General features: G+C 38.3%; 1 protein-coding gene across 1 annotated transcript in view; it reads right to left on the reverse strand.

Moving 5' to 3' along the window:
• The window catches only part of TINAG (tubulointerstitial nephritis antigen), a 38032-nt gene extending 15551 nt beyond the window's left edge, over positions 1-22481 (reverse strand). Inside the window, exons 1-8 of the mRNA XM_054630520.2 lie at positions 22112-22481; positions 17355-17418; positions 16200-16289; positions 13945-14059; positions 8291-8414; positions 6458-6608; positions 922-1102; positions 450-495 (exon numbers count right to left, since the gene is read on the reverse strand). Coding sequence (XP_054486495.2) covers positions 450-495; positions 922-1102; positions 6458-6608; positions 8291-8414; positions 13945-14059; positions 16200-16289; positions 17355-17418; positions 22112-22481 — 1141 coding nt within the window. The remainder of the gene's footprint in view (positions 1-449; positions 496-921; positions 1103-6457; positions 6609-8290; positions 8415-13944; positions 14060-16199; positions 16290-17354; positions 17419-22111) is intronic.
• Between the last annotated feature and the right edge of the window lie 1023 nt (positions 22482-23504).

Raw genomic sequence — 23504 nt, forward strand, 5'->3', positions numbered from 1 at the left:
TATTTCAGTACTGAATGATTTGCTGGAAGTCCCATGTAGTTCAGCTTTACCTTCAGAGGAGAGCAGGTCTGGTGGGCTGGCCTTAGCCATGGGGGAATCCACCCCAGCCCTATAGATCCGAGCCTGGCTAACATTTAATTCCATAAATTGCTATTTCACCAATGACCAAAGAACTGTCATGAAAAAAGGCACACAGATTTCCTGCACACACATTTTACACAAATTTTCAACGTATCCAGTTCAAGGTCACTTTACTCTTTACAGGCTCTGATGCAGCCATGCTGCTTTAGGGGCACTATTTACCCACCAAATGTCCCTGGATGGACTGCAGTACATATGACTTGTTTCTCCACTGTGGCATGTAATTTGCATTTTCTAATATTTTGGTACATGGTCATTGCAAAGTCTAACTATTTCAATAATGCTATCATCCTTTAAACTTACCATACCTTGCACTGGTCCTCTCTCCTTGATTTCTTTCATTATATCAGTTTCCTGACAGGAGGTGAGAGCAGCAACAGAGAGAGCAAGGGAAGATAACATTTATTAAATAAAACTCATACTAGTTTATCATTGTGTGCACACATATATAGTATAAGTATGCCCTTGTACTTGTTTTTCTCCTGGAGAATATTTGGTTTACCAAATTAACAAAGCCTTCAGAAACATGTTTGAGAAGAACTGCACTGTTATGACTGCATACTTTATTTTCTATCTCAAATTTCTATGGGACCACAAAGTATCAACTTTAAAGAGATGATGTACAACTGAGAAACTATAAAGAATTTCAACTCATAGGAAAATTCAAGGGCAACATAAAGGAAAATTCACAGCTCTAGTCTTGAAGTTAAGTGAACATATTTTAATCAAACCTCAAAGGAGTAAAATTGTTGAGACAACAGATGAATTTCATTAACTTACTTTTGAGGACACCCTGTAGTGAGAGGCACACCGGTATAACCGATTGGATTTTTCGAAAGCATTGGGACATGGCCCATTTGTATGGTTTTTTCCATATTCACTTGACACATAACACTGATTTTCAGCTGATGGCCCCAGGTGTTTGTTCCAAAATGATGGATAACAAGCATATGATACAACCCTGTTCAGGTAGTTAAAAAAAAAGAGTTGATAAGAAGCTCACTCAAAAATTTTTGCCATTTTACTTGAAGCTTTTAATTATTTTGCAACTGTTGTATTTCAAGTAATACTCTTCAGAAATGTAGATAGCATATTTTCAGCTGGATGGCATTTCCTTTAATTAATATACATGATATTTATGATTAAGTTTCCATTAGAGTAGTCCTCTTCCCACCCTTCTCCAAAGAGAGGGTAAAAAATGTGTTTAGTAATTGTCACCTGGTACATTCATCTCATTTATGATACATGAAAGCTCACACTGAAAAAGATTAATAAATTACCAATGTTGTCAATGGCCTTAATTTATCAAAAATGGCTTGTGAAATGGGATACGTGGAACACTGTTAGACATTCCTGAAACAATATACACATTTCTGCATTAATGCCATGCAGGCCTAGGAGAGGGTTTCTTTTACAGAGCATAATCAAATATTTTGCTGAAGCAGAATACTTTAAAATAGTCACTCCTATAAAAAGCATTTGTATTCATCAATTATACTGGAATTTCTGAACCTGAGGAATTGAAAACTATATTTCTATACTATATGGAGTATAACTACACTTGACAGTGTATACTTAGCTGTCAGGAGTTTTACAAGATAAGCCCATATATCCTTCAGCTGTTTTGAATAAGAAATCGCATTTTACCATTAGCATTTGGTGATAGAAAATCTGAGAAATCTTTTTCTTTCTGCCCAAAGTAGAGCACATACAGTAGCACACTGGAGCTGAGTGGTAATCCAGATGAGATCTCTGAACTAAGAGTCACGTTTGAATCTTTTCACCAACCAGTCTCTGCAGCCTTGATTACCACAATTGAACAGCTTTCTGCTGAAGCACAATTTCATATGTGCTGAAGTACAATGTCGTATGTGCTGAAGCACCAGCACTACGGTAAACATCAAAAACACTTCAAGGAGAAGACCTTTCCAAAAGCCATAGAAGAAAAACAGAAATATATGTGAATATGTTTATATGCACAAATATAGACACATATATACAAAAATAGTGTTAGAAACAAGCAGAATCCAGGGCCAACTAGGAAAACTCTGTAGTGTGTTCATACATTCTTGACAGAATTCATTTGAAGTCATGTCTGTGTGTTCAATCTAATGAAATTTTTGTGGATTCATTGCATTTACATATTTGAATTGTGAGATAAGAAAATAATCCTAAACATTAGACTGTGTTATTTGCAATAATAACAATAATATCTTTCTCATACCCTACAGCTGCCAAGAGCCTGAAGTACAAATCAGATGAAGCCCTATTGTGGCTGGAAGCACTATTTACATTCATGTCTAACTTTTATATCACCTGAAAATGAAGTGTTTCTTCCTCATTCTTGATGAATATAACCTTTTTGTTTTTCTTATTAGTTAAAATAGATGCTTTCAAGAACACTTATTTCTCCCAAATTATGACTTGTAACTGAAACACTTAAAACTAATGATAATTAGTAATAGAATACATATTTATTCTTTAATTAATGGAGGAAGACAAAGTGATATTTAAACAGTGTTTCGGGTCCACTTACAGCAGATTTCACTGTTAATTGGGTGTTTAGTAATTCTGAAAAGTCAGGTCTCAGCACTTGCCTAGCTTCCTTGAGCTTTATGGAAATCTTTTTCTGACTTTACTGGGGTTAGTTTAGGTCAGCACTTGATTTTTCTGAAAATCTGTCAAAAACCTGAGCTGAGCACACTCCAGAAATAAAAACAGCAGAAACTTTAAACAGCATTGCATGCCTGCTGTGATAATTTACAAGGCCCCACAGAAAATCAATGTGTTTTCTCCCTGTTGCTGGGTATGCAGATAATGACACAATGATTGCAATATAACGATTCCTAAAAATAAGTCACCTGGAAGTGTGTGGAAGCAAGCACTATTTGAAAGGGCTCATTCAAAAGACACTTCTAACTTGTATGCCATAAATTTCCAATATTTTTGCATTGTCACAGGTAAAAGGTTATGGATTATGGGGTTTACCTACAAAACTGATTAAGTTATTATTCCAGTGAATCAAAACTTTTTTTTAATTCTTATTCTTGATATTATTTGCTCTTGGCTACTGTCAGAGACTTAACATTGGGCTAGGTGGACCCAGAACTGCTGTTCATGTGTTCTTCCAGTATCTATTCTAAAGATATTTGGATATTTCCCTTAATCTGTTTATTTGCATCTGGAAATTTTAGAGTGGGTTTTGAAATATTTGAACTTGAGGAAAGAAAAGCAGAATGTAGAAATGTTTATAAAAATAGGTAAGTAGGGATACTTTCATGTGTGGTACTTTGATGACAAATCAATGATCAGGGATAAAAATGGGTAGCAAGCAAAGGTCTGTCATAGCACAGTGATGTTGTACAAGCTGGAGCTAGCTCCGTGGCAACAAAAGAAGCATAATAAATGACTAAGAAAATAATCCTGGATTGCTGAGATTTGTTGGAGATTTAGATAGCTTCCAAAAATTCATGATGGTTTTCACAACTGCCCTTCAGATTCTTCTCTGAGATGATCAGCTGCAAGAGGCTGGTGGCTAACATGAGGCTGAGCAATAAGCAAGTACTTGGCAGTGTGAAGGTGAAAAGACAGTTCACAGATGTGCTGTGTGAGCTGAGGTGCTGTGGCTGTGTGTTTCCAGGCTCACAGAAAGCCTGCTCAGCACACCACTGTCACTCTGCTGTAAAAATGTAATGTTATTAAATGCGAGGGTACAGCTAGGTTGATAATGAAGTCCCTTGTAGAGCTTCAGCCTGCCTTGCTTTTCTTCTAAAAATAAGCTAACTAACTCTTTTATACTTAAAAATTGCTTCTGTATAACAGGCCATGTCACTAACCACAGTGCTCAGGTCAAAATAATACTACATTCTGGCATAGGAAGAATTTTATTATTATGGGGCTCATGGTAGTTGTGCCTGTACAGGGGTAATAGTCAGAGGGAATAGAAAACTAGGAGATTGTCTTGTAACTGCATTCTTTACAGCTTTTCCTCTAAAATAAGATGCTCCAACTGTTCTGGAGATAATGCTCATAAAAATTCTCTTATCTATACCAGCAATTCTCATGCTCCTGTTTTTAACAGGCAAGAAAACCGTTCAAAGTGTTGCAATTACTCTCATAAAAACATGAACTACTGAGTACCATGAGACTGTTTTTCTAGTTAAAGAAAAGTATTGCAGTTAAAAAGTGCTTAAAATTAAAATGTCAAGTTATAACTTTCATTTCTTCATTAATGAAACCTCTTCCCTTAGCTCCTGAGGTGCTAAGGGGCCTTTGCTAATCACTCAGCTGAAGGATCTCCTTCTTAAAACCTAAATGAAAGCCAGTTTAGTGTTGAAACCCTGAGAGAAAAAGATAGAGGAGCACTCGAAGTAAACTCTCCTCATAACAATACAAAGCCCTTGTCATATCAGAAATAGTTTGATACACTTGCAGAAAGCAGAATTGTCACTTGTATAGTGTGACAGGTCTTCTCCTGGATCCCCAGAGTGCCATGTCAACACATCACATCTGACATTCTTCTGCTCTTGACATGGTTTGTTTGTTTGTGTTATAGATAAAATCAAAAGTTGACAGAGAGAACACCTGAGATCCCTCTCTGTCATTTTCAGATATATCAGAGTAAGGGGTGAGATTGTACAAAAGCAAGACAGTAAATAGATTTTGGTACGGAACAGAAAAGATAAAAAAAATCTGGTAATGTAAGAAACAGCACGATTTTATTATATGGTATCTAAAATGCAGTTATTGAACTTCTCCTGGAAGCCATTTCCAGGCATACAGACTTCAAGGAGTGGACTGAAAGCAGGATGTGTGGATTTACCATGACAGGTAATGATGATATGATGAGACAGCCTGACCATGATGAAATTACTGGCTCCAGAGAGAATAAGGAAAGCAGTACCTATCATTTACCTTGTCTTTTGTGACATTTGCAGCATAGGTTGCTGTGGTGTTCCTCTAGTTTATTGGACTAGGTAAATTGCTTACAAGGTCAGTTGTGGACTGGCATGTTGAATGGTCGACAGATCAAAGTGCCTGGTGTCTGTTTATTAATGACATTCCCCAGGAGACAACACAAAAGCAACACTTTTGTATCTCTATTAACAATCTGGACAGCCAGATGTAAGGCACCTTAAGCAAGTTTTTGGAGAATGTAAAACTTTTAGAGAGTGATTAGTATGCATGGCTGCTGTTCAGAGCAGTGTTAATAGGCTGAAGAAACGAGCATGACAGAAATATCCTGAATTTCAACAAAGACAGATGGCAAACCCTGCCTCTGAGCCAGAACTGCCCAGGTACTGTCAGGGCACTGCCAGTGTAGAAAGTCATTTAACAGAGAAGGACATGAGGTCCTGAGAAACAGCAAATTGAATGTAGGTGAGCAGTGAGCACTCTTGGCAAATGTGGCTGGTCAATACTGGGCTGTGTTACCAAGAACATAACCAAGACATTGTGGAAAATTAATCTTCCCCTCAAATTACTACTCAGCAGATGGAGTTGTATTTTCACTTATGTGTTCCCTGGGAAAGACACTGACAAACTGAGCAAATCCATTGGAAGGCACTTAGGGAACTGGAGCTGAGGCAGCTGGACTTGTTCAGTTTAGAGAAGAGAAAGCCAAAGAGTATATCATTCCTGTCTTCAACTACATAAGGGGAGGTATAGAGGAGACAGAACAAAACTCTTGGAGATGCACAGTGAAAAGCTGGAAAGAAGGTACCGGTCACAAGACTTACCAAGGAAAACGCTGACATAAGAAAAAAGTGTTTGACCATTAGTCAAAAAACTGACCTGCTACAAGAAAGGTTGTGGAACCACCATCCTTGAAGATACTCAAAATGTTTCCAGGGAAATGGCCTAAATAGCCTGATCTAATTTTAAAGTCATGCTTTGAACAGAATGTTGGATCAGGTCACCTCCAAAGTTCCAACCAAAATAATTTTGTAATTCCATAAATGATTATATCCCATTTTAAAGTTTCTAGCTTTTTGGGGAAATTTGATAGCTCTTAACTCTGCTTAGTCTGATCTGAAGGAAGAAGGATCTAGGTACAATCCTTAATAGAGTGTTGCACTCTGGAACAACCTTGGAATGAGATGATTACAAGTTGCTTTATTGAGAAAAGATGTTTGATTCTTTTGAATATTCACAGTGTTGTCTCATGCAACTGGCTGCTTACTCAAGGTTTTTTGAAATAAAGAGCCTGTATCCCAAGAAACACAGAAGTTTTAAGTACATTTACAGTATTGTCTTATTGCAAATTAAGCAACTGTTTCAATTTAAAATAATCTAAACAGACTGATAAAATATTTACCCATGTGTTTTCAGATATCTCCAGGCACCATCAATGCTTCCACCATTGCATCCATGTTGATTCCTGGTATCACAAGAGATCAAGTTCTGAGCAGAAAGGTTGTCTGTGATCTGACCCTTTGAATGAATTGCTATTCTATCTGCTGCAACACCTGTTTGAAAATAAATTTTTTGTTACCAAAATCAAGTATTTACTCACAACTTTGCAGTTGTTTTTGTGAAAGAGGGATAGAAATACCACCTCAATATTTTCTGTCTGTGCATATATCCTCACTAAACAATACTGACATAATCTGTCCAGACTTTTGCGAGAGAAGATTGTGAAAGTGCAAAGCATCATGAGCAACTTTGCTGTTATATGACAAATTCCTAGATTTACTGGCTATTATAAAGGCCCAAATACCCAAATATTAGATGAGATATTTGCATAATTGTCTGTATCATGTTTGTAAATACATATTCACATCTGCTTGTCTTCAGTAGAAGAAACAAATACTTCCCAATTTTCTGCAGCTGAATCTCTAAATCTCTTTGCTTTCTTTTCAACCTTTCTTTCCTTTATGTGAGGGGAAAGAAACAAGAAAAAAAAAGAGCAGTCCTAGGAAGAAGACAATTCAAGACTGGAAGTATATTTTGGTTTTATTACAAAGAATATTTGGAGATGTACATATTGAAGTGTAAATGTGGGACTTCCCTTATTACACAAAAATAATCCTCAGACATAGATACCTTATCTGAATTCAATCAGATAATCATGATTCTTAGTACTTATATATTTATGAACTGATTTAAAGGCAGACTAGGTTAACTTAGTTGTGGGTGAAACTCAGGTGCTTCTACTTTCTTTATCAAATGACAATGAAACAATCATTAAGCCTCTTACAAGTCATTAGCTATGATTTAATTTTATTTGTAGTACTTTTAGCCCCACATTTTTCAATTTTGAAATAAAATCTAAAAAAATCTCTTGAAATCTAAATCCCCATCAAAATCAGCACTAACTTTGGTGAACTCTGAGGAAGTCTTCAGAAAACAAAGTTGTTGACGTCAGGCGGCAACTGTATTTTGTGCTTTTGCAAAGTCCCATGATAATGAGTTTATTTTCATAGGTATAAAAAGTTTTGGAGTACTTACAGAAATTATTCATGGTAAGAAAAAAATTATACAGCAGTGCTTGTCTGTTCATTGAGCAACAACTAATCTTGAAAACTCTGACTGAAAACGTTAGATGGACCTAAACAACATGTGAAGGCATCTCACACTACACAGATTTGAAAATAATTATGTAAATTAAAATTAAAATATTTGTTTGTAGAAAGGAAAAATTAGACACAATATCTGCAAATTATTTCCCTCAGTGATCTCTGTTCATCTCTGCAGTTATCTGTCAAAAGAGCTGTTAAAAGCTCTCTTGGTTTTCTCTTTTTAAAACTGCAGAGGATAAGATATATCAGAGAAAGAGCACATTCAGTCTGGTTTTTTCAGGGAGCTGGGATTAGCTGACCTTAAAGCTCCTTTCCTTTTCTGACTGCTGTGACTTAAAGAAGCAGTTGCAGAAACCTGCACTTGTGAGGACCCTCTGGCCAAATTAAGTCACAAAGATTGATCGCATGCTTATGTTACGCCATTTTATGAAAAGCAAAGTGCTGCAGCTTAGATTGACATTTAAAGATTTTGGGACAGTATAGAAGGAAAGTTGGAGCAATTTTAAATGTTCCTATTTGGTAATAAAAGGTGAAAAGCAAGTTGATATAATTTTGTTACAAACCACTCCAATTTTCATTACACATCTAACATCACTGATACTTTCAAAGGGAGCAAAAAGAAATATTACTTGCGGTTGAAAAAGCCCAGGATGCTCCACAGTTTCGCTGATCCAAAGGATCGTGAATCCAATCAGGCCACTCATAAATGGCTGAAAAGATTGCAGGAAACTTTTCTTCTGGAAGTGACTCACCCTAAAACAAAATGTAGAAGATCTGTAAATGCTTAATTTCCTATTTTTTATCATAAATTTTATCGTAATTTTGTTTGTAAAATTCTTAATTTTTAGACTGAAGAAACCTAAAGCATTGGCCTCTGTGATTTCCCAAGCAACTCCATGGTGGTCTCCCCATGGCTGGATGCTGCAGACCCCTGAGAGCGGGAGGGTTCTGGCATTCCATTAACTGAGTTGGAAAGCTGAGCTTCAAGGCTGCCATCCTGAATAACCTGACCAGCTCCTCTCTGATTTTTATCTCAAACAGTGATTCCCTATGAAATTTGCTAAGTGTGACCCAGCTGGCATTTTTGGAAAGAAAAGCCCTCTGCTACAAATAGAGTTGAAGTTAAATACCTGTTACCCTGTTTTCCCAGACACGTGGCTGTAGGTAGGAAATTTTAGTCACTGTGGGAGAGAAATAAGTGCAGTGTATAATTGATTTGTCTTTTACATAGACGTTATTCAATCTGAAGCAATTATTCCTTTTCCAGAATAAAAATCAGTTATTTTTCTTCTGCTTTTCAGTTTGATAGTGAATTCATGAAAATTCATTATCTGCTCACTAAAGCAATTTGGCCAGCCTAATTCATCTTGCAGCCTAAATTTATGTCCTCCTCCAAAGTCCTCCAAGCTTTGAACAAATATTTGCATATGCAAGAGCCATCTGGTACAACTGCTAATAATCTGCTCAGTGTTCAACATAGCAAAATTATTGACCCTTTTTTTTTTACTGTTGAACTTCATGGAATGATGGATTATGCTGTGCAAGGAAATAGGAATAGCCACAGAGAATTGCAGTATTAGGCCTTGCAATCAGTCTGTTTCAAAAACTTCTTGATAACCTCAGTTCCAGAAGGAAATACAACATACAAAATAAGATAATCTGTTCCTGAGCAAAATACTCACTGATGCTTCTTTCTCATAAGCAAGCTGAAATTGTGAAACACAATGGCTTCTATCCTGTTTAAATTCTGGGTACCCTTGCTAAAACATTTTTCTAAATTGTTTACGTGATTCATAATCATAAAACATACCTTTTGCTAAGATTATTTAAACTTTTGAGGCCAGTTCTTTCAAACTATTTTAGGACTTTTTGGAGAACCAAATTTTAGCCCTTTGCCTGTATCAATATCACTGTTGTGTACACTGTGAAACAGCAGCGCCTCCATTCAGTTTCTGCACTTGGATTTGCCACAGAGAATCCCCAGCTGAGAAAGAGTGGGTGAGGAAAAAGGAAGCTTGTTCCTCAGGTCTATATCTGACATTAGGTTGGGATACAGCCTCAACAGGCAAATTGATACAGTCCATGTGTTTTCCCAGACCCACTGGTACTAGGTTGAGCAGGTTAGATGCAGGCTGTGAGTCCTGAATCCACGAAGGAATACTGCAAACTGTTAGGTCACTTCAATGATTTTGAAAGTCTCACCTCCATCCATACAAGGCCAAAAATTTTTTAAACCTTGCTATAATATTAATCTCATTATTTTGCTTAATCAGTTTCAAAGACTGCTTTTTCATAGTTTTATATACATGGGACTTGCAACATCAAGTGACACTCAGGAAGCAGCAACTAATTTAAATAATAACTTGACAAATTATGATTCTGTTCATTATTAGTGAGTAAGCATTCAAGATTTACTTAGAAGATGAAACATACAGGACAAATCCCAGACAGATCGAATTTCTTTTATATGATGAGACTAACAACCAGTAAAAAAGCAAAATTTGGCAAATATTTAGCACAATTGTGGGGGTAATGGCTGCTTATAATGCTCATTATGATGCCTCATTACAAATGAGGCCAATGAGAAAAGCAAAATTCTAAATAGATCTCCAGTTTTGACAATGTATTGCTTTCTGTATTCCTAACCTACTGTCAATGTATTTATTAGCTTCCGATTGTAAATCCCAGAACAAATTCCTCAGTAACCCTCAGCCCTGTCATTTAGAAATACAGGACTGATCTGTAGCCAGAAACATCGGCCTTTTTTCTGAAAAAGTTTCTACCCTGATATTGAGAAGTGCTGCTGGTCTATGGCAAATATCAAGTCTAGACAACTGTTTCTCAATGTATGCTCCATGGACCAGCATCAGACAGCACAAAGCAATCAGCAAAATGACTGGTGAACTATTTTTAAACCTTTATATGTACTCTCTGCAGTGAAGTTAGCAGCCTGGCTAAAGCAGGAAGGTAAGAGGACATAAAAGAGCACTCAAATTTCAACAATGAATTCTTCAGAAAAGATAGATGACCAATAAGAGGGAAAAAGCCAAAGATAACTGAGTTTGCAAATGTGGAAATAGTTTCCCTGTGGAATAGCTTTTTTTTTTGTTTTTTGGGTTTTTTTAAATGTAGCAAAAAGATCCTGGACATCACTTGCTTTGTGAAGACCAAATGGGCATGAATGACCTTCAATTTGCAAGAGAACTACAACTGCTGAGGCCTTTTACTGTGAAAAGCCATATACCAGTGGAACAGAGGCTGTACTTTGTCTACTTTTCAATTGTTTTTCTGAGCCTCTTGATATTTATTGAGAAAATGGTGCCTTATTACTGAATTATGTATTTCATCTTCTTGTAAGATGGCAGTCAGGTGAGCACTTTGTTGCTGGGGGTGCAGATCTTACCATTGCAATGTACCTCTTGCCAGAACTCGTGCTGACAGAATACCACCAAAAGTGCATCACAGTGTTTTTAAAGGTGTTGCAATTATTCTTGTGCTACATGGAACTTCAAGAATGACTGCACTGTCTCCTGCAGTGAAAATGCCTTCTCAGATGGAGGAGTTTCAGCTTTTTCAGGAGGCAAACAGGTTTAGTGGTGCATTTAGCTCTTGGTCTATACTCAGGTCCAGCCATACTGTACAACAGAGGGTCCTCAGTTCAGATTTGGTTCTTGCTCCATATCATTGTCTTTTGGGTGTTCTAATGTACCATTATGACAAACTTCCCTTCCAGAAAAAAGTATCACCTTGTTGGGCAGGTAAAGTCTTTTATTAAAAGCAGAACTTTTAAAAGCTCTATGAGCAATTTCAGGAAGTTTGTGATTTCCCTAAGAATATTGCAGAAGCTGAGAAAGTCACATGGAGAGTATTATTTTATATTTTTAGCTTTTGTAAGTAGAAAGATTTGCTAGAATGCTGTGAAAGGTACGTGATTCCAGCAACACATAAGGAAGTCTCATGATGACTAAATGCATGAATGTGCCAAGTTGGATTTCTGGAGAAAAATGCATTGAATCTCCTTGGGTGTCTGGCAGTGCCAAAGGGAGTTGGGTTGTGGCTCATAGATTTCATAAAACAGCAGACAGAGAAAATATGACTGAAAAATGCATCTGTGGAATAAAGGCTGTGAGAAGTGTACCAGGTAAATTAGCTACAGGAAGCTTAATAACAATTATTCAATAAGCTGGATATAATGCAGGACTACTGAGTAAACAGCTGCTACTGAACAGAGGAAAGGAAGTATCATGAAGAATTTCTTGAAACCTTCCCCTTTCCTGATTTCCTAGGTGGGATTTGTCTTACCTAGATACCTAGCAATGGAGATGTCAGTCTCTGGGCTGGATACATGAAATCCAATTTTTGCCTGTGCTATATAAGCTTCACACTATATCCCTCAAGGAAAATGCCAAAAACAACAAATCAATCCAACTCTTTTGAGCCTCAGTGCAGTTCACTGGTAACTCAAGGCAGACACCTTCTAAATTTAGTTAAATTCTTTTATGTCATTGTCTTATTTTGACCTGCCATCTTCAAATCAAACGATCCTTCTTTGGCTGCCAAGAGTAGTCCAGAAAATCCTACAAGGCAAAACTCCAAAGCTTAATTCCTGTCCACTTCTTGCTCTGGCAACCCTTCAGAGTGTAATTTTGGTTGAGTTGGCCAATCTGGGCCTGAGCACAATGCCCCACTCTGCTGGTGCAGGGAGCTGGCATTGTGTGTCACCAAGAATGGTCTGAATCAAGCAAAAGGGTTAGGACTGCTCAAATTATTGCGGAGGCTGTGCCTTCCTTCCCCAAAACCCATTCAAGAGGCAGCTCTGCACTCTGTCACCACGGTGCCTTCTATCATGTGGAAACCCTTCTGCCACTGATGCCTAAAGATTTTTAGCTTTAAATATGTATGTGTGTATATATATATATATATATATATATATATATATATATATATATATTTGCAACTTTGTAGATTTTTAATATGCAGCTGTATAATTTTTCATGCTTTCTCACACTTCAGAACAGTAGGTCATCCTTTCTCACACATTTATGCCACCTTCTTGAAATTCTATTTAAAGAAATATTCTTATTTTCAAGAAAAGCATTTCTAACAAGAACACCCCTGTTTTGCACCAGCACACAGGAGAAATAACAAAATATAGAGCTGAGAACCCCTTGGAGAGACACTGAGGATCAGGCCCAAGGGTGGTTACCAGAGCAACTGGTCTCCTATAGGATGTACTTGCTGGATATCTTAATTAATTAAACTTACAAAATCTGTGGAAATCCCATATCAGGCATGCCCAAGATATTTTGTGCACCTGAAAGCTTTCATTAAAGAACTGCTCTTTATATTATCACCTTTAATATTGTTTGGAAAGTTTCCTTTGGATTGTAGAAACAACACATAAACAAGCATCAGCAATTGACTTCTAACAGATAATGAAATGGCATCACTTGCCTGAGCTATATTGAAGGCAAAGATAAACACCTGTTATACTTAACACTTTTGCAAACCTTGGATCTATCTGTTTATACTTTCACTTCTAATTTCACTCTGGTGAGCTAGTTAGGCATGGTTTTTTTGGTCTGTGAACTCCATAAATTGTGTCCTCTAAGAAAGAAACTAAGTAACTGATCCAAAGCATTGGAAAAATCACTCTGGATTCAATAACTTGTATTTTTCTTAAATTGCTTTATCAACGTACATAACTTAAAGTATATTTGCTTCAATGCCAAACTAATTTCAGCATAAATAAATGATAGGAAATTCAATTTAGCTGTCAAAAAAATTGTCATGGCCAAGGGATTTAGAAAGCTGGTAGTAGAGAACCACTTCATTTTGCAATGATTCCCACAATTCTGCTGTCCATTTGTTCAAAACCTGAAAAAAGCTTTCACAGCTTCTGTCAAATATTGCTGTTTAGTCTCAGATGTTTGCCTTAATGAACGATGCCCAGATGTATCTTTCAGTGGTTACAGCTGTGTGTGCCATGATTAGCAAATGGAGAGAATTAATATGGAGCCCTCTTGAGGAAGTGAACTACAATGATAAATTAATATTGCTGCAGAGCTTCACAGTGATTAGGATTTTCTTTTGCTCCTTCTTATTTGATTTCTGTCAATAGGGCCAGACATTCTATGACTTATAGAACTGTTCCAGGAGTATCATATTCAACATGGAAACATTTAGTGACAAAACCCTGAATCACACTCTTATAATTGTCCACATTAACTTTTCTATGTGATAAAGTTATTTAAAACAATTAACAAGTGTACATGACACTTACAGGAGCTTCTCTCATATTCAGCAAAGAATGAGATGGAGGGAAAGTGCCCAGGCGCTTTTTGAAACCTTCTTCCACTGTCATTCCCCAGAACTGACTGTAGTTGTCAGCTTTCCATCTTCCTCACAGATGAAAACCAAAAAGCAAGACCCAGGTTAGAGATAACACTCACATTAACACGTTGCTCATGTAAGAGTACAACAGCAAAAGCATCCAGAAATAAATTTTTGAAATTGCATTTCAAGAACTTGCATTCAATATGTACAAGAAAATAATTGCTATGGACTTTTCCACTGCAGATAAGTGCAGGATGGAGCAACACAGCAGTATATGAATAGTGGTGATTTGGAGTCAGCATCACATCAGCCTGCAGGACATGAATGTGCAATACTTCAGAGCAGTACTGGCAAACGAGACACTCAGTCAAAATGTTGCTATTCTCTTGAACTTGTGCTCAAGTCATGTTCCAGCCCAGATTCCCACAGAGAACTAGCAGCCTTGTGTTGTGAGTTGCAGTGCACCTTCAAGCTCTGGTGCACCAGAAGAGAGATACTGCTGAACCCAGCAAAAAGCCCAGCTGACACCTTCTGCCCCAGTTTTATACCAATAGCCACTGTGAGAGAAAGGGCTCCCCATGATTCTCTACGTATTCCCTTGCTACTCTCAGGTGGACCCAACTCAGATTGCAATGTTGATTTTCAAACTATATGCACAACACAAAGAAAACCACCCTTGCAGCCATACACTGTGGGAGGAGGGCACAGGGAAAACGGGGCGGGGATGCCTTGGGAAGACACTCCTGTCTAAATGTCAATCAGCCGTGGCTCCCTCCCCAGTTCTAGAAAGTTCCATGTTCTCCTATTCCCTATTGGACTCTGTAACCAGACCACCCTCTCCCCACATTTTTATAGGTGTACCTCATATCAACCCACCTTGTCCCCTCCTCTGAGCCCTCTCCCTACTGGTTGATTTGTACCCCGACCCTGCCTACCTTCTCCCCTTTATAAACCCCAGTCCCACCCGGGTTCGGGGCTCAAGCTCGCCCTGGCACTGGCTCCCTTCAGCTGCAGTGGTACCCCTGCTTCCCTCCCTCTTTGGACCCTCAGGCCTCCCTGAAATAAACCCAGTTGGATTTAGGCCGGTGTCTCGAGCCCTCCTTCACACTGGTCACGCAAACGATAACCGTCCAGGACTATGCGCACAGGGGGCTGAGCGGCTGCTCCTCCGGAATCCGCGAAGGAGTCGCTCTGCCAGCACCTGCCCAGGAGTTCCCCCCCGGGAGGAGCTATCCCGTAAAACACATTTGGAACACACTGAAATTTGCTACTGGATAAGGGCTGAGTGACAGGGGAGAGAGCATTCTTTTTACCAGTTTCTTTCTTGCTTTTGTAAGAAGAAGGAGTGGGATTTATACTGCCCAAAAAAATCTCATTGCTCTTGGTCTCCCTGTGGTCAATGAAAAGTGCAAACACATGGAGAAGTTGAGTCATATCTCACCTGTCACCCTAGGATAAATCTCAAGGGTTACAACTGACAAGAGACAGGGGCCTAACTTGGTTTTTTATCTTAATTCAGTTGCTTTAAATGCCTCCCATGAAGTACAAAATGTTTCAGCACTCCTGACAGCTTGAAATCTGCCCAGGCTTCATTGGTGAATTTGGCACCCCAGATCTAGGGAGGCTGCCCCTGTATCTCTGTCTGTACACAGCCAGCAGGCTCCCAAGGCACAGATCCAGTACTGAGGTCCCTAATCTCTGTGCACTAGCCACAGGAACAAGTCTGTTAGTAAGAAAAACACCAAGCCTCCCAAGTTCTGATGATTGATCCCCCTTTCACCCATCTTCTCCACTTCCAGTGCTACATAGAGTCCTGTTACATGGAACAGTGCTCTCAAGGGAGCAGGAAAAAATTACTTTAAATATCTATCCCAAGTAATAAACACAGTGAAGAATGGGGGAAGATGATGCAAATCTTGTTTTGAGAGAAAAGAAATTGTTCTAAATTTGGACAATATTTTGGATAGATGTTTACAGCAGATTTCCTCTTACCAGCATGAGATGTTCAGTATCTTTCCATTTAAAGCTTTATAATCTGCCAGTGATTTGGAAAGTTTCACAAATGCATACTTACTGTCAAATTGCTGTAATGTATTTGGAGAAAGAAGGGGTGGGGAAGAGTGCATACCTTGTTATTTGCACATACACAGAATGAGCAATACTGTGATGCATAACAAAACTTTTAAATAAAAGGGTTCTCACCCAAAATCTCCAGAATTGATGTGCTGAATTAAGTCTTGGCGAACAAGGCATACGTCTGTTGAACATTTCCAGAGACTGTTGAAACATTTGCTGAAAGGACAAGAATATCATTAAACAAAAAAAAAAAGAATTGTCAAAGGAAAAATATGCACTTTAACAGCAGAAGGCAGATGGAAGGGGGAAAAACGTGTGAACAATATAATTGTCACAGACAGTTTATGAAAACATAGGATCATTTCTTCCTACTTCACTGTCTAACGAGCTGGAACAAGGTGGGAAGGTTTACAGTTTGTGAGAAAGGTCATATCTGAAACATTTTGCTTCCATTTTTGGGAGACCAAACCAGGGAATGCAACGTAGATGTTGAATTCCTGAAAAAATGTGATGTTTTGAGGAAGTTTTACTCTGGAAACCCAGGAAGGGTTGTATGGCCCCAGACATTGTGCTCCAAGGACCTTGGACTAAAGTCAGCACAGTGGGAACTCCAGCCCTGTTTGGGTGGGGCTGGAGCCCTGGGATTCCTACTCCAGGATAGGGCTGGTTTTTGGAGAGGCAAAGCCCAGGCAGGCAGGTGCCAGGGCTGACAGCAAAACTCACCTGCCTGCACTGTCTGCTTCTGTCCCAAGGCAGAGAAAGGGATGCTCAAACAATTCACCCCTTTCCACATAAATATATATATATATATATATATATATATATATATATATATATATATATATATATATCCTTTCCTTACAGGTTAATATACGTTCTCATAACTCATTAAAGAAAAATAAAAAATACCAAGGAGGAAGGATTCAATAAAATTTAATTATATTTGTAATATTTATTTGATCTGCATTCAGGTCAATGCCCAGGTCTAGACTGAAACCATTTCAATTTAGGTTTGACTGAGCAGAAACAGAATTAGGCCTGTGAGGAAGAGATTTGAATAGTCTAATACTCAGATCTTGATTAGAAATTCAGTTTCCCTCTTGCTGTTCTTCTAAATTGACTGTAATCTACCTCCACAAAACCTTAGTACTTAGCACTACTTTTGCAGCCATTTTGATTTGATTACATGTTTAGTATGAATTTCAAGTTGCTCTCTTCCTTAATTCCTGTTTCATTACATAAGCTAGATAAAATTCAATTTGCAGTTCTCTGAAACATTACCAGGAATTGCAGTTGTCTTTAATTATTGTTCCTTCTCCGTAATATCGGCCATCTTTATAACAACCTGCCAACATAACATATAGATGTGTGAAAATAAAATAATTCTTCACGTGAATTACTGAAAACTCTTGCTACTATTGTATTAATTGGTTTTATGCAGTATGCTTGAATTATTTAGTTGAAAGTCAGCAATATGGTTCCAGTTTCTTCCAAGTAATAAAGCCAGTTTAATGTATCTTATTTTTTTAGAAAATATATTATCCTTCATAGTAAATAAATTCAGCATCAGATTCAAAACACCCAATGAAGAATTACTATCTTATATATAAATAAAAAGTTCTTCAAATAAAGTTATTTCCCAATATTAAAAAGAAAATATTTCTATTAAAGATTATTTTCTAATTGACAATTGAAATAGGTTTTTACAGGAATAGAATTTATAAAACTAGTGAATACTCCAAAAGTATTGTAATAAACTCTTTTTCCTTGCCAGATTAATTCCTCTTTGAAAAACAGACAGATCAATTGCACTTCAAGGCAAATGTATGTTTCATGCACCCTCCAAAACCCACCATGAAACATAAAGTGAGGGATGAGTTCTCCAAAAAAATACATCCCTCTCATTTTTTTTTATTTGGTAACACTTCACTGAGAAAAGATTTTGTGTGCGTTTCAGTATCTCCCACATAAATTGCTTCATCGGTGCATTTGATTGTCAAAGCTTCAGTGGAAGAACGATCCGGAAGGCCTGCGCATGGTGTTGGACTGAGTCAGGAGCAAGCACCGTGCATTTATCACACGGCTCTGTGTTTCCAGCCTGTTCTGACAGCTGAGCCTACAGACACCATGCTTCTTCCCCTGCTGAGAGGGCCTGGGCTTGCACTAAACTGCTTTGTCCCAGGTTTACTCCTCCCCTTGCCCACTCCTCACTTGTATCCCATTGGCTGTGGTCCTCTTCCCCCACCTCCCATTCCCCCAGGTTTAAAAGTCTCCCGCCATGAGGCATCGCTCTCTTTGTCTTCACCTGGGGGGTCACCTGGATGATCTGGTATCTCCTATCAAGGAAATAAATTTAGGACTTTTGTCCCCATGTGGAGAAGAGTGCTTCTCATCTTTTGCCTTTGTCCATGTAAGATGGTGTGGGCTGGGGTCCATAGCTAGCCAGATTGGACCCAAACAGCCCACCAGACAGGGATTCTTACAACTGGTGCCCACCTCTCCCATGAGGTGTGAGACCCCATGAAGCAGCTGGTAATTCACGTGTGGACTATGTCAGCTTTTGGGACTTCCAGCTTCCTCTGACTTCGCCGCTTTTTGGACGGCGCAGAGTCCAAGTCAGGAGGGTGAGATTGGCAGCCCATCCAGCCAAAGGCAGACCGATCTTTTCCTCCAGTCTCAAGAAGCTCTAACATGGTGTTGACTTGCAAATAGGCATGGTACCCTGCTTTTCCCCAGCAGGAGTGTGAGGGAGGCTATGCCCCTCTCATGGCCAGGGCTGGAGTTTGGCTGCCCAGGCACACCCACACTCCACCCTTGGCGGCCTGCACCTCCTTCCTTGCCAGGACAGAAACACACTCTGAGCCCTACATGATTACATAACAAAGTGCAGAAGGGAACTAGAGGTGATTGTTAAGTGAGTATTAACTATAAATGCCTTTATTTCCCTGCTGTTAATTCAGCAGGCTATGGGAGCTAGCACAGGTAAAATAGATCCTGCCAAGGCAGTCTGAGGCCCAAAGTGTCTGCTGTAATCCAACGTCAGCTAAGAGCTGAGGTATATTTCACAGAATACTCAAAGCAAATTACCAAAGTGCCATAGTTTGTCACAGTATGTGACTAAGTCAGCATCAGACAGTAGCTGGAAGGAGGATCAAGCAAGTTATTTCAAAAGTATCAAGAGAAGTATTGATGCAGCCTTTGAGAGATGGAGCAGCCCCTCATTGGAGCTCTGCTGGCAGGGCTCACTGCCTGTGCCCAAGATAAAAGGCAAACCTGGACTAATACAGAAGCAGCTTTACAATGATTTATGCTTAGGGAATTGAAAATTAACACTATGCAGTTTCTTTAGCCTAGCCAAGTTAATATTTTGTGGGCCAAGAGTACTGCCTGAGGCATCAGTGAGACAACAGAGTTTTCTAAGCTAAAGGACACATGAGAATACAGTGAGGTTGTCTGGCTCTGAATGTATTAGGTTGGAATATTAATACATTAAGTAGGAAATTAATGAATTTGAAGATGCAGCTTGATGACTTTGTGAATGAGATTTTATGATGTGAAAATCATTATTGGAAAGAAGAAGATTTGAGAAATGGAGACTTCCTTCACAGTCCAACATTCATATACCCTTAATGGTTCTTATTTAATTTGTCCCCAGCATTGGTGTGAGTATTTCTGTCCGTGAAATATCTCTAGGTTTACTCCCTTGTAGGTCAGATCAAATCTGTCATGTAAAAGCAATCAGCAAACTCACTGGATGTCACTTTTACACCACCAACAGGGTGAGACCCAGTGTGTGGGCTTTCATGGGGCTTTTTGTACCACCAGAATAACTGAAACAAAGAGATAAAATAAATAATAAATAAAGTCCTGAGATAAAACTCAAAAAGTTCTTCTAACAACAGAATTTAAAATATGACTATAATAAAAAGACCCTGAACTTCTATTTGGTATTTAAGGCAGGAATGTGCAGTTTCTTCTGAAACTACACATGAAAGCCATAGAAACAAACTGAAGGCTGGGTTTATAAAGGCAGAGTCAAAGCAGTTCCACACAATTAAATCAATACTGGCCCCCAGTATGGTGCACACACATGCAAGAAGTCACAGTGTTTCTGCTTTAGCCTCTCAGTGTATATGTGGAGATCCAGAAATAAACTACTGAGCAGTTTTATTGCTGTACATTCCAGCCCATGTAAAACACTTCACTTTATTGGTTTATTTAAAGAACTGTGACTCAGGAGGCTCTGAGAGCAAAACCTCTGGCAACCAAAAGATCAAGACCTTCCAGGTAAAAAATACTTTGGCACATGTGGTCTTCAAGTGCTTAAATAATTCTTAGCCTAAGACAGAAGTGTAGTCTCATTTGCTAAAAAGTCAGCTAGCATACTTATGTCATTTCTAATGATGCTTCCTAATTTTCTTAATCTTCAGGCATTTAGTCCTACTTGTTTCTCCTTTTTTTTATTCCGATTCCTCAGATATTCCAGTTTTATAACAATTCTTTAGAGATGGTTTTGTTTGTTACCTTTTTTCCCCTGCTTAATTTTGGCGTTATTATTCATCTTTTACCCTCTAAATTACTTACATAATGAATATCCACTAAATAGATTTTTAAAAAATTCATACTTTCCATCTTTTTAAAGATGACATATTAAAAAATAGTATAAGAACAATTATAGGACAAGTAAAGGTATTTTAAATATAATTGCTACCCCTGGCAGGTATATTAGGAGTTGCAAACAGCTAACACAAATGCAAAAAATTGGATTAAGAAAGCAGTAAAAAGATCACCCCTCACCTATTCCCTTATCTAAACTTTCTGTTACACTTCTACTTTTTAGAGGTAGACTTGTGGCAGTGACCATGTGGCAAACTGCTGCAGGATTTGTAATGATTCAATTCCATAAGACAGTTTGCCAAAGTAGACTCACCAGCTCTCAGCTGTAGGCAGAAATACAACTGCATGTTTAAGTAGGGCCTACAACAAAAATCTCATGTCAAAAATAATATACATCACTGCACCAAATAAAAATGAAAAGAAATGTCTTTATTTACACAGAGCCTTAGAAAATTCTTTTAAATGGTTAGAAACACTTTGGAAAATTAAATTTGTTTTGCAGCATTTCTGTCACTCCCACTTATCAGATTTTGGCTGCACACCTAAGAGCACAGCCTCCTGAAGGGCTTGTGTTCTAAGTGCTGAACTGCAAGCAGCAAGGTTATTAAAAAGAGTTAATTTTTAAAAATCACAGTAGTATTTTATTGATTTTAGGCTTTTAAAACTTTGGTACATTCTCTACATCTTTGGCCAGATTTGGTGTACTGTCAGTAAGAAGCTGGCCAAAGATGTAGAGAATACCAAATTTTCTCCACCAGCAGAGATTTGGCCTATCCACAAGCCAAGGGAGGACCAGATGTTTGAAAAAAATTTTTTTTTGAATCTTTAGTGATAAAAAAATTAGATTTAGTTTACAGTAGTCCTGGAGGAACTTGCACTGCAAACTAACTTGTAAGGAACTAAAACATGCCACAAATCCTTGTTCTAAATACATCCCTTCACCTACTCCTTGTTCTAAGCACATCCCTTCATTTAGTCCTGCACCTGAGCTGTTGCCAGAAAAACAGTGCCCTACAGGAAAGCTGTGCTGAATCGAAAACATTGCAGAACATGTCAGGGCAGTATCATTCAGGATAACCCTCAGTTTTGTTGATTATTTGTTTGTACTAATATTTAGAGCTTGCTGTTCATCTCATGTTAATCTGTGGAACCCTATTGAAATTTTTCAGTTTACACTAATTTTGACCCAATTAGGTTATTTGATAAACTTCAAATAAAACAGGGATTCTGTCCAAGAGAACCAATCAAATCAATGCTTATGTCCTAGAGACAAAGAAAAAACAGCAAGTATAATTCTCACTCCAGTTTCATGGTCAGTGTTTTTGTCCACTATGACTTTAGTCAGTTTTTCAGGATTTTACTTCTATGTGTATTTTCACTGTGATGCACTAAAGCCAGCTGAGCATTTTCTGCCCACTTACCCCATGCTGGAGGTGGCCAAGGCTCCTCTGACCTGGTGGGCTCCACGGGGCGGTTGCAGACATCCCAGTAGTCAGTACAGCAGTCGACAGGCCCAGGAGAGCCCGAGGTGCAGTACTGGTCACAGTAACATATAGCTCCTCTGGAGACTATGGTGAAGCTGCAGTCATCATCTCTTCCTGTGCAACAGCCTCGTATCCTGCAGGAACTTCCCTGATACAGACTCCTGGTAATCCTGTTCCACTTAGCAGAACCACTGTCTTTTACAGAGTAAACTCCTTGGGGGAAACTTCTTCTAGAATCAAGACGTTTTGTCATTGAAACTTCACTGGCAATGCAGTATAAGAGCAATATCTGAATTTTGTGCCACATTCTTGTGCCTCTAGGAGCCTCCTTTGAGGCTTTTTGTCCTTCACTTTCTCAGCAAATGTGCATTTACTCTAGAAGTAGTACCTCCAGTCAGCAATCAGAAAGAAATCTGAACAGAAAGCTGCAGACTACAGTTTTCCAGGAAGACTCTGCATGTGTTAATTATTAGTCAGATATGTTGTAAACAGATTTATTTGTCCAAGATACAGAGGTACTGGAAACAGCCACAACTATGTATTTGTCATTATGAAACTTTGGTGTGATCTCTTGCAAGTGAGAAACTTTATAGCAAAGTTTCAACATATACAAAATACACATGATCCAGTATTTTACTTCTGTACTTCAGACTTCTAAAATCAAAACAATATGAGGAATGAGTACATGGTGTCAAAGAAAGCTCTCTTTCTTTCTGTGCTCCCATAACCAGCATGTGCTCCACATGATTAGAAAACCTTTAACATCTCACCTAAATTTTCCTATCTGATAAGCAGGGTGACATCACTGCAGTAAACTTATCCTGCATCTCCCATTTCAGTTTTATTTCCAGTGGTCTATCTTAGCCTTATATGCTTCACTTTTTTCACTTGTTTTACTATGGGCAAACTCAGAAAAAGAATCAGGTGATATTCAGTATAAAACATTACTCAAAGGTATTCTTTTAAGGTTTGCATTTCTGTAGTCAAAATGAACTTGGCAGTCATTCTAATTAATATAATAAATACCCACTAATAAGTGCTCATTCCTATTTAAGAAGTAAATGTCTGTATTTATATATTCACCAAAAAAAAAGGCAAAAAACCAAAAAGCAGATATCAAGGATAAGTCTAACAGCCTTTGCTACATGATCTGTAATCTCCAGGTTTTTGAACAGAGGGCTTAAAGAAATATATGTGGTACTGTTTCCAAGAAAAGATTCAGAAAAAAGTACCAAGGAACTTTGAAGCTTCTACCAGAGAGAGCACATAAGGCTTAACTGAAATAAAAAACCCCGCACACAATTTCAGATCTGAACAAGACATTTTAAGT

This window comes from Agelaius phoeniceus, chromosome 3 (genome assembly GCF_051311805.1).
Source record: "Agelaius phoeniceus isolate bAgePho1 chromosome 3, bAgePho1.hap1, whole genome shotgun sequence".
Classification (NCBI taxonomy): Eukaryota; Metazoa; Chordata; class Aves; order Passeriformes; family Icteridae; genus Agelaius; species Agelaius phoeniceus.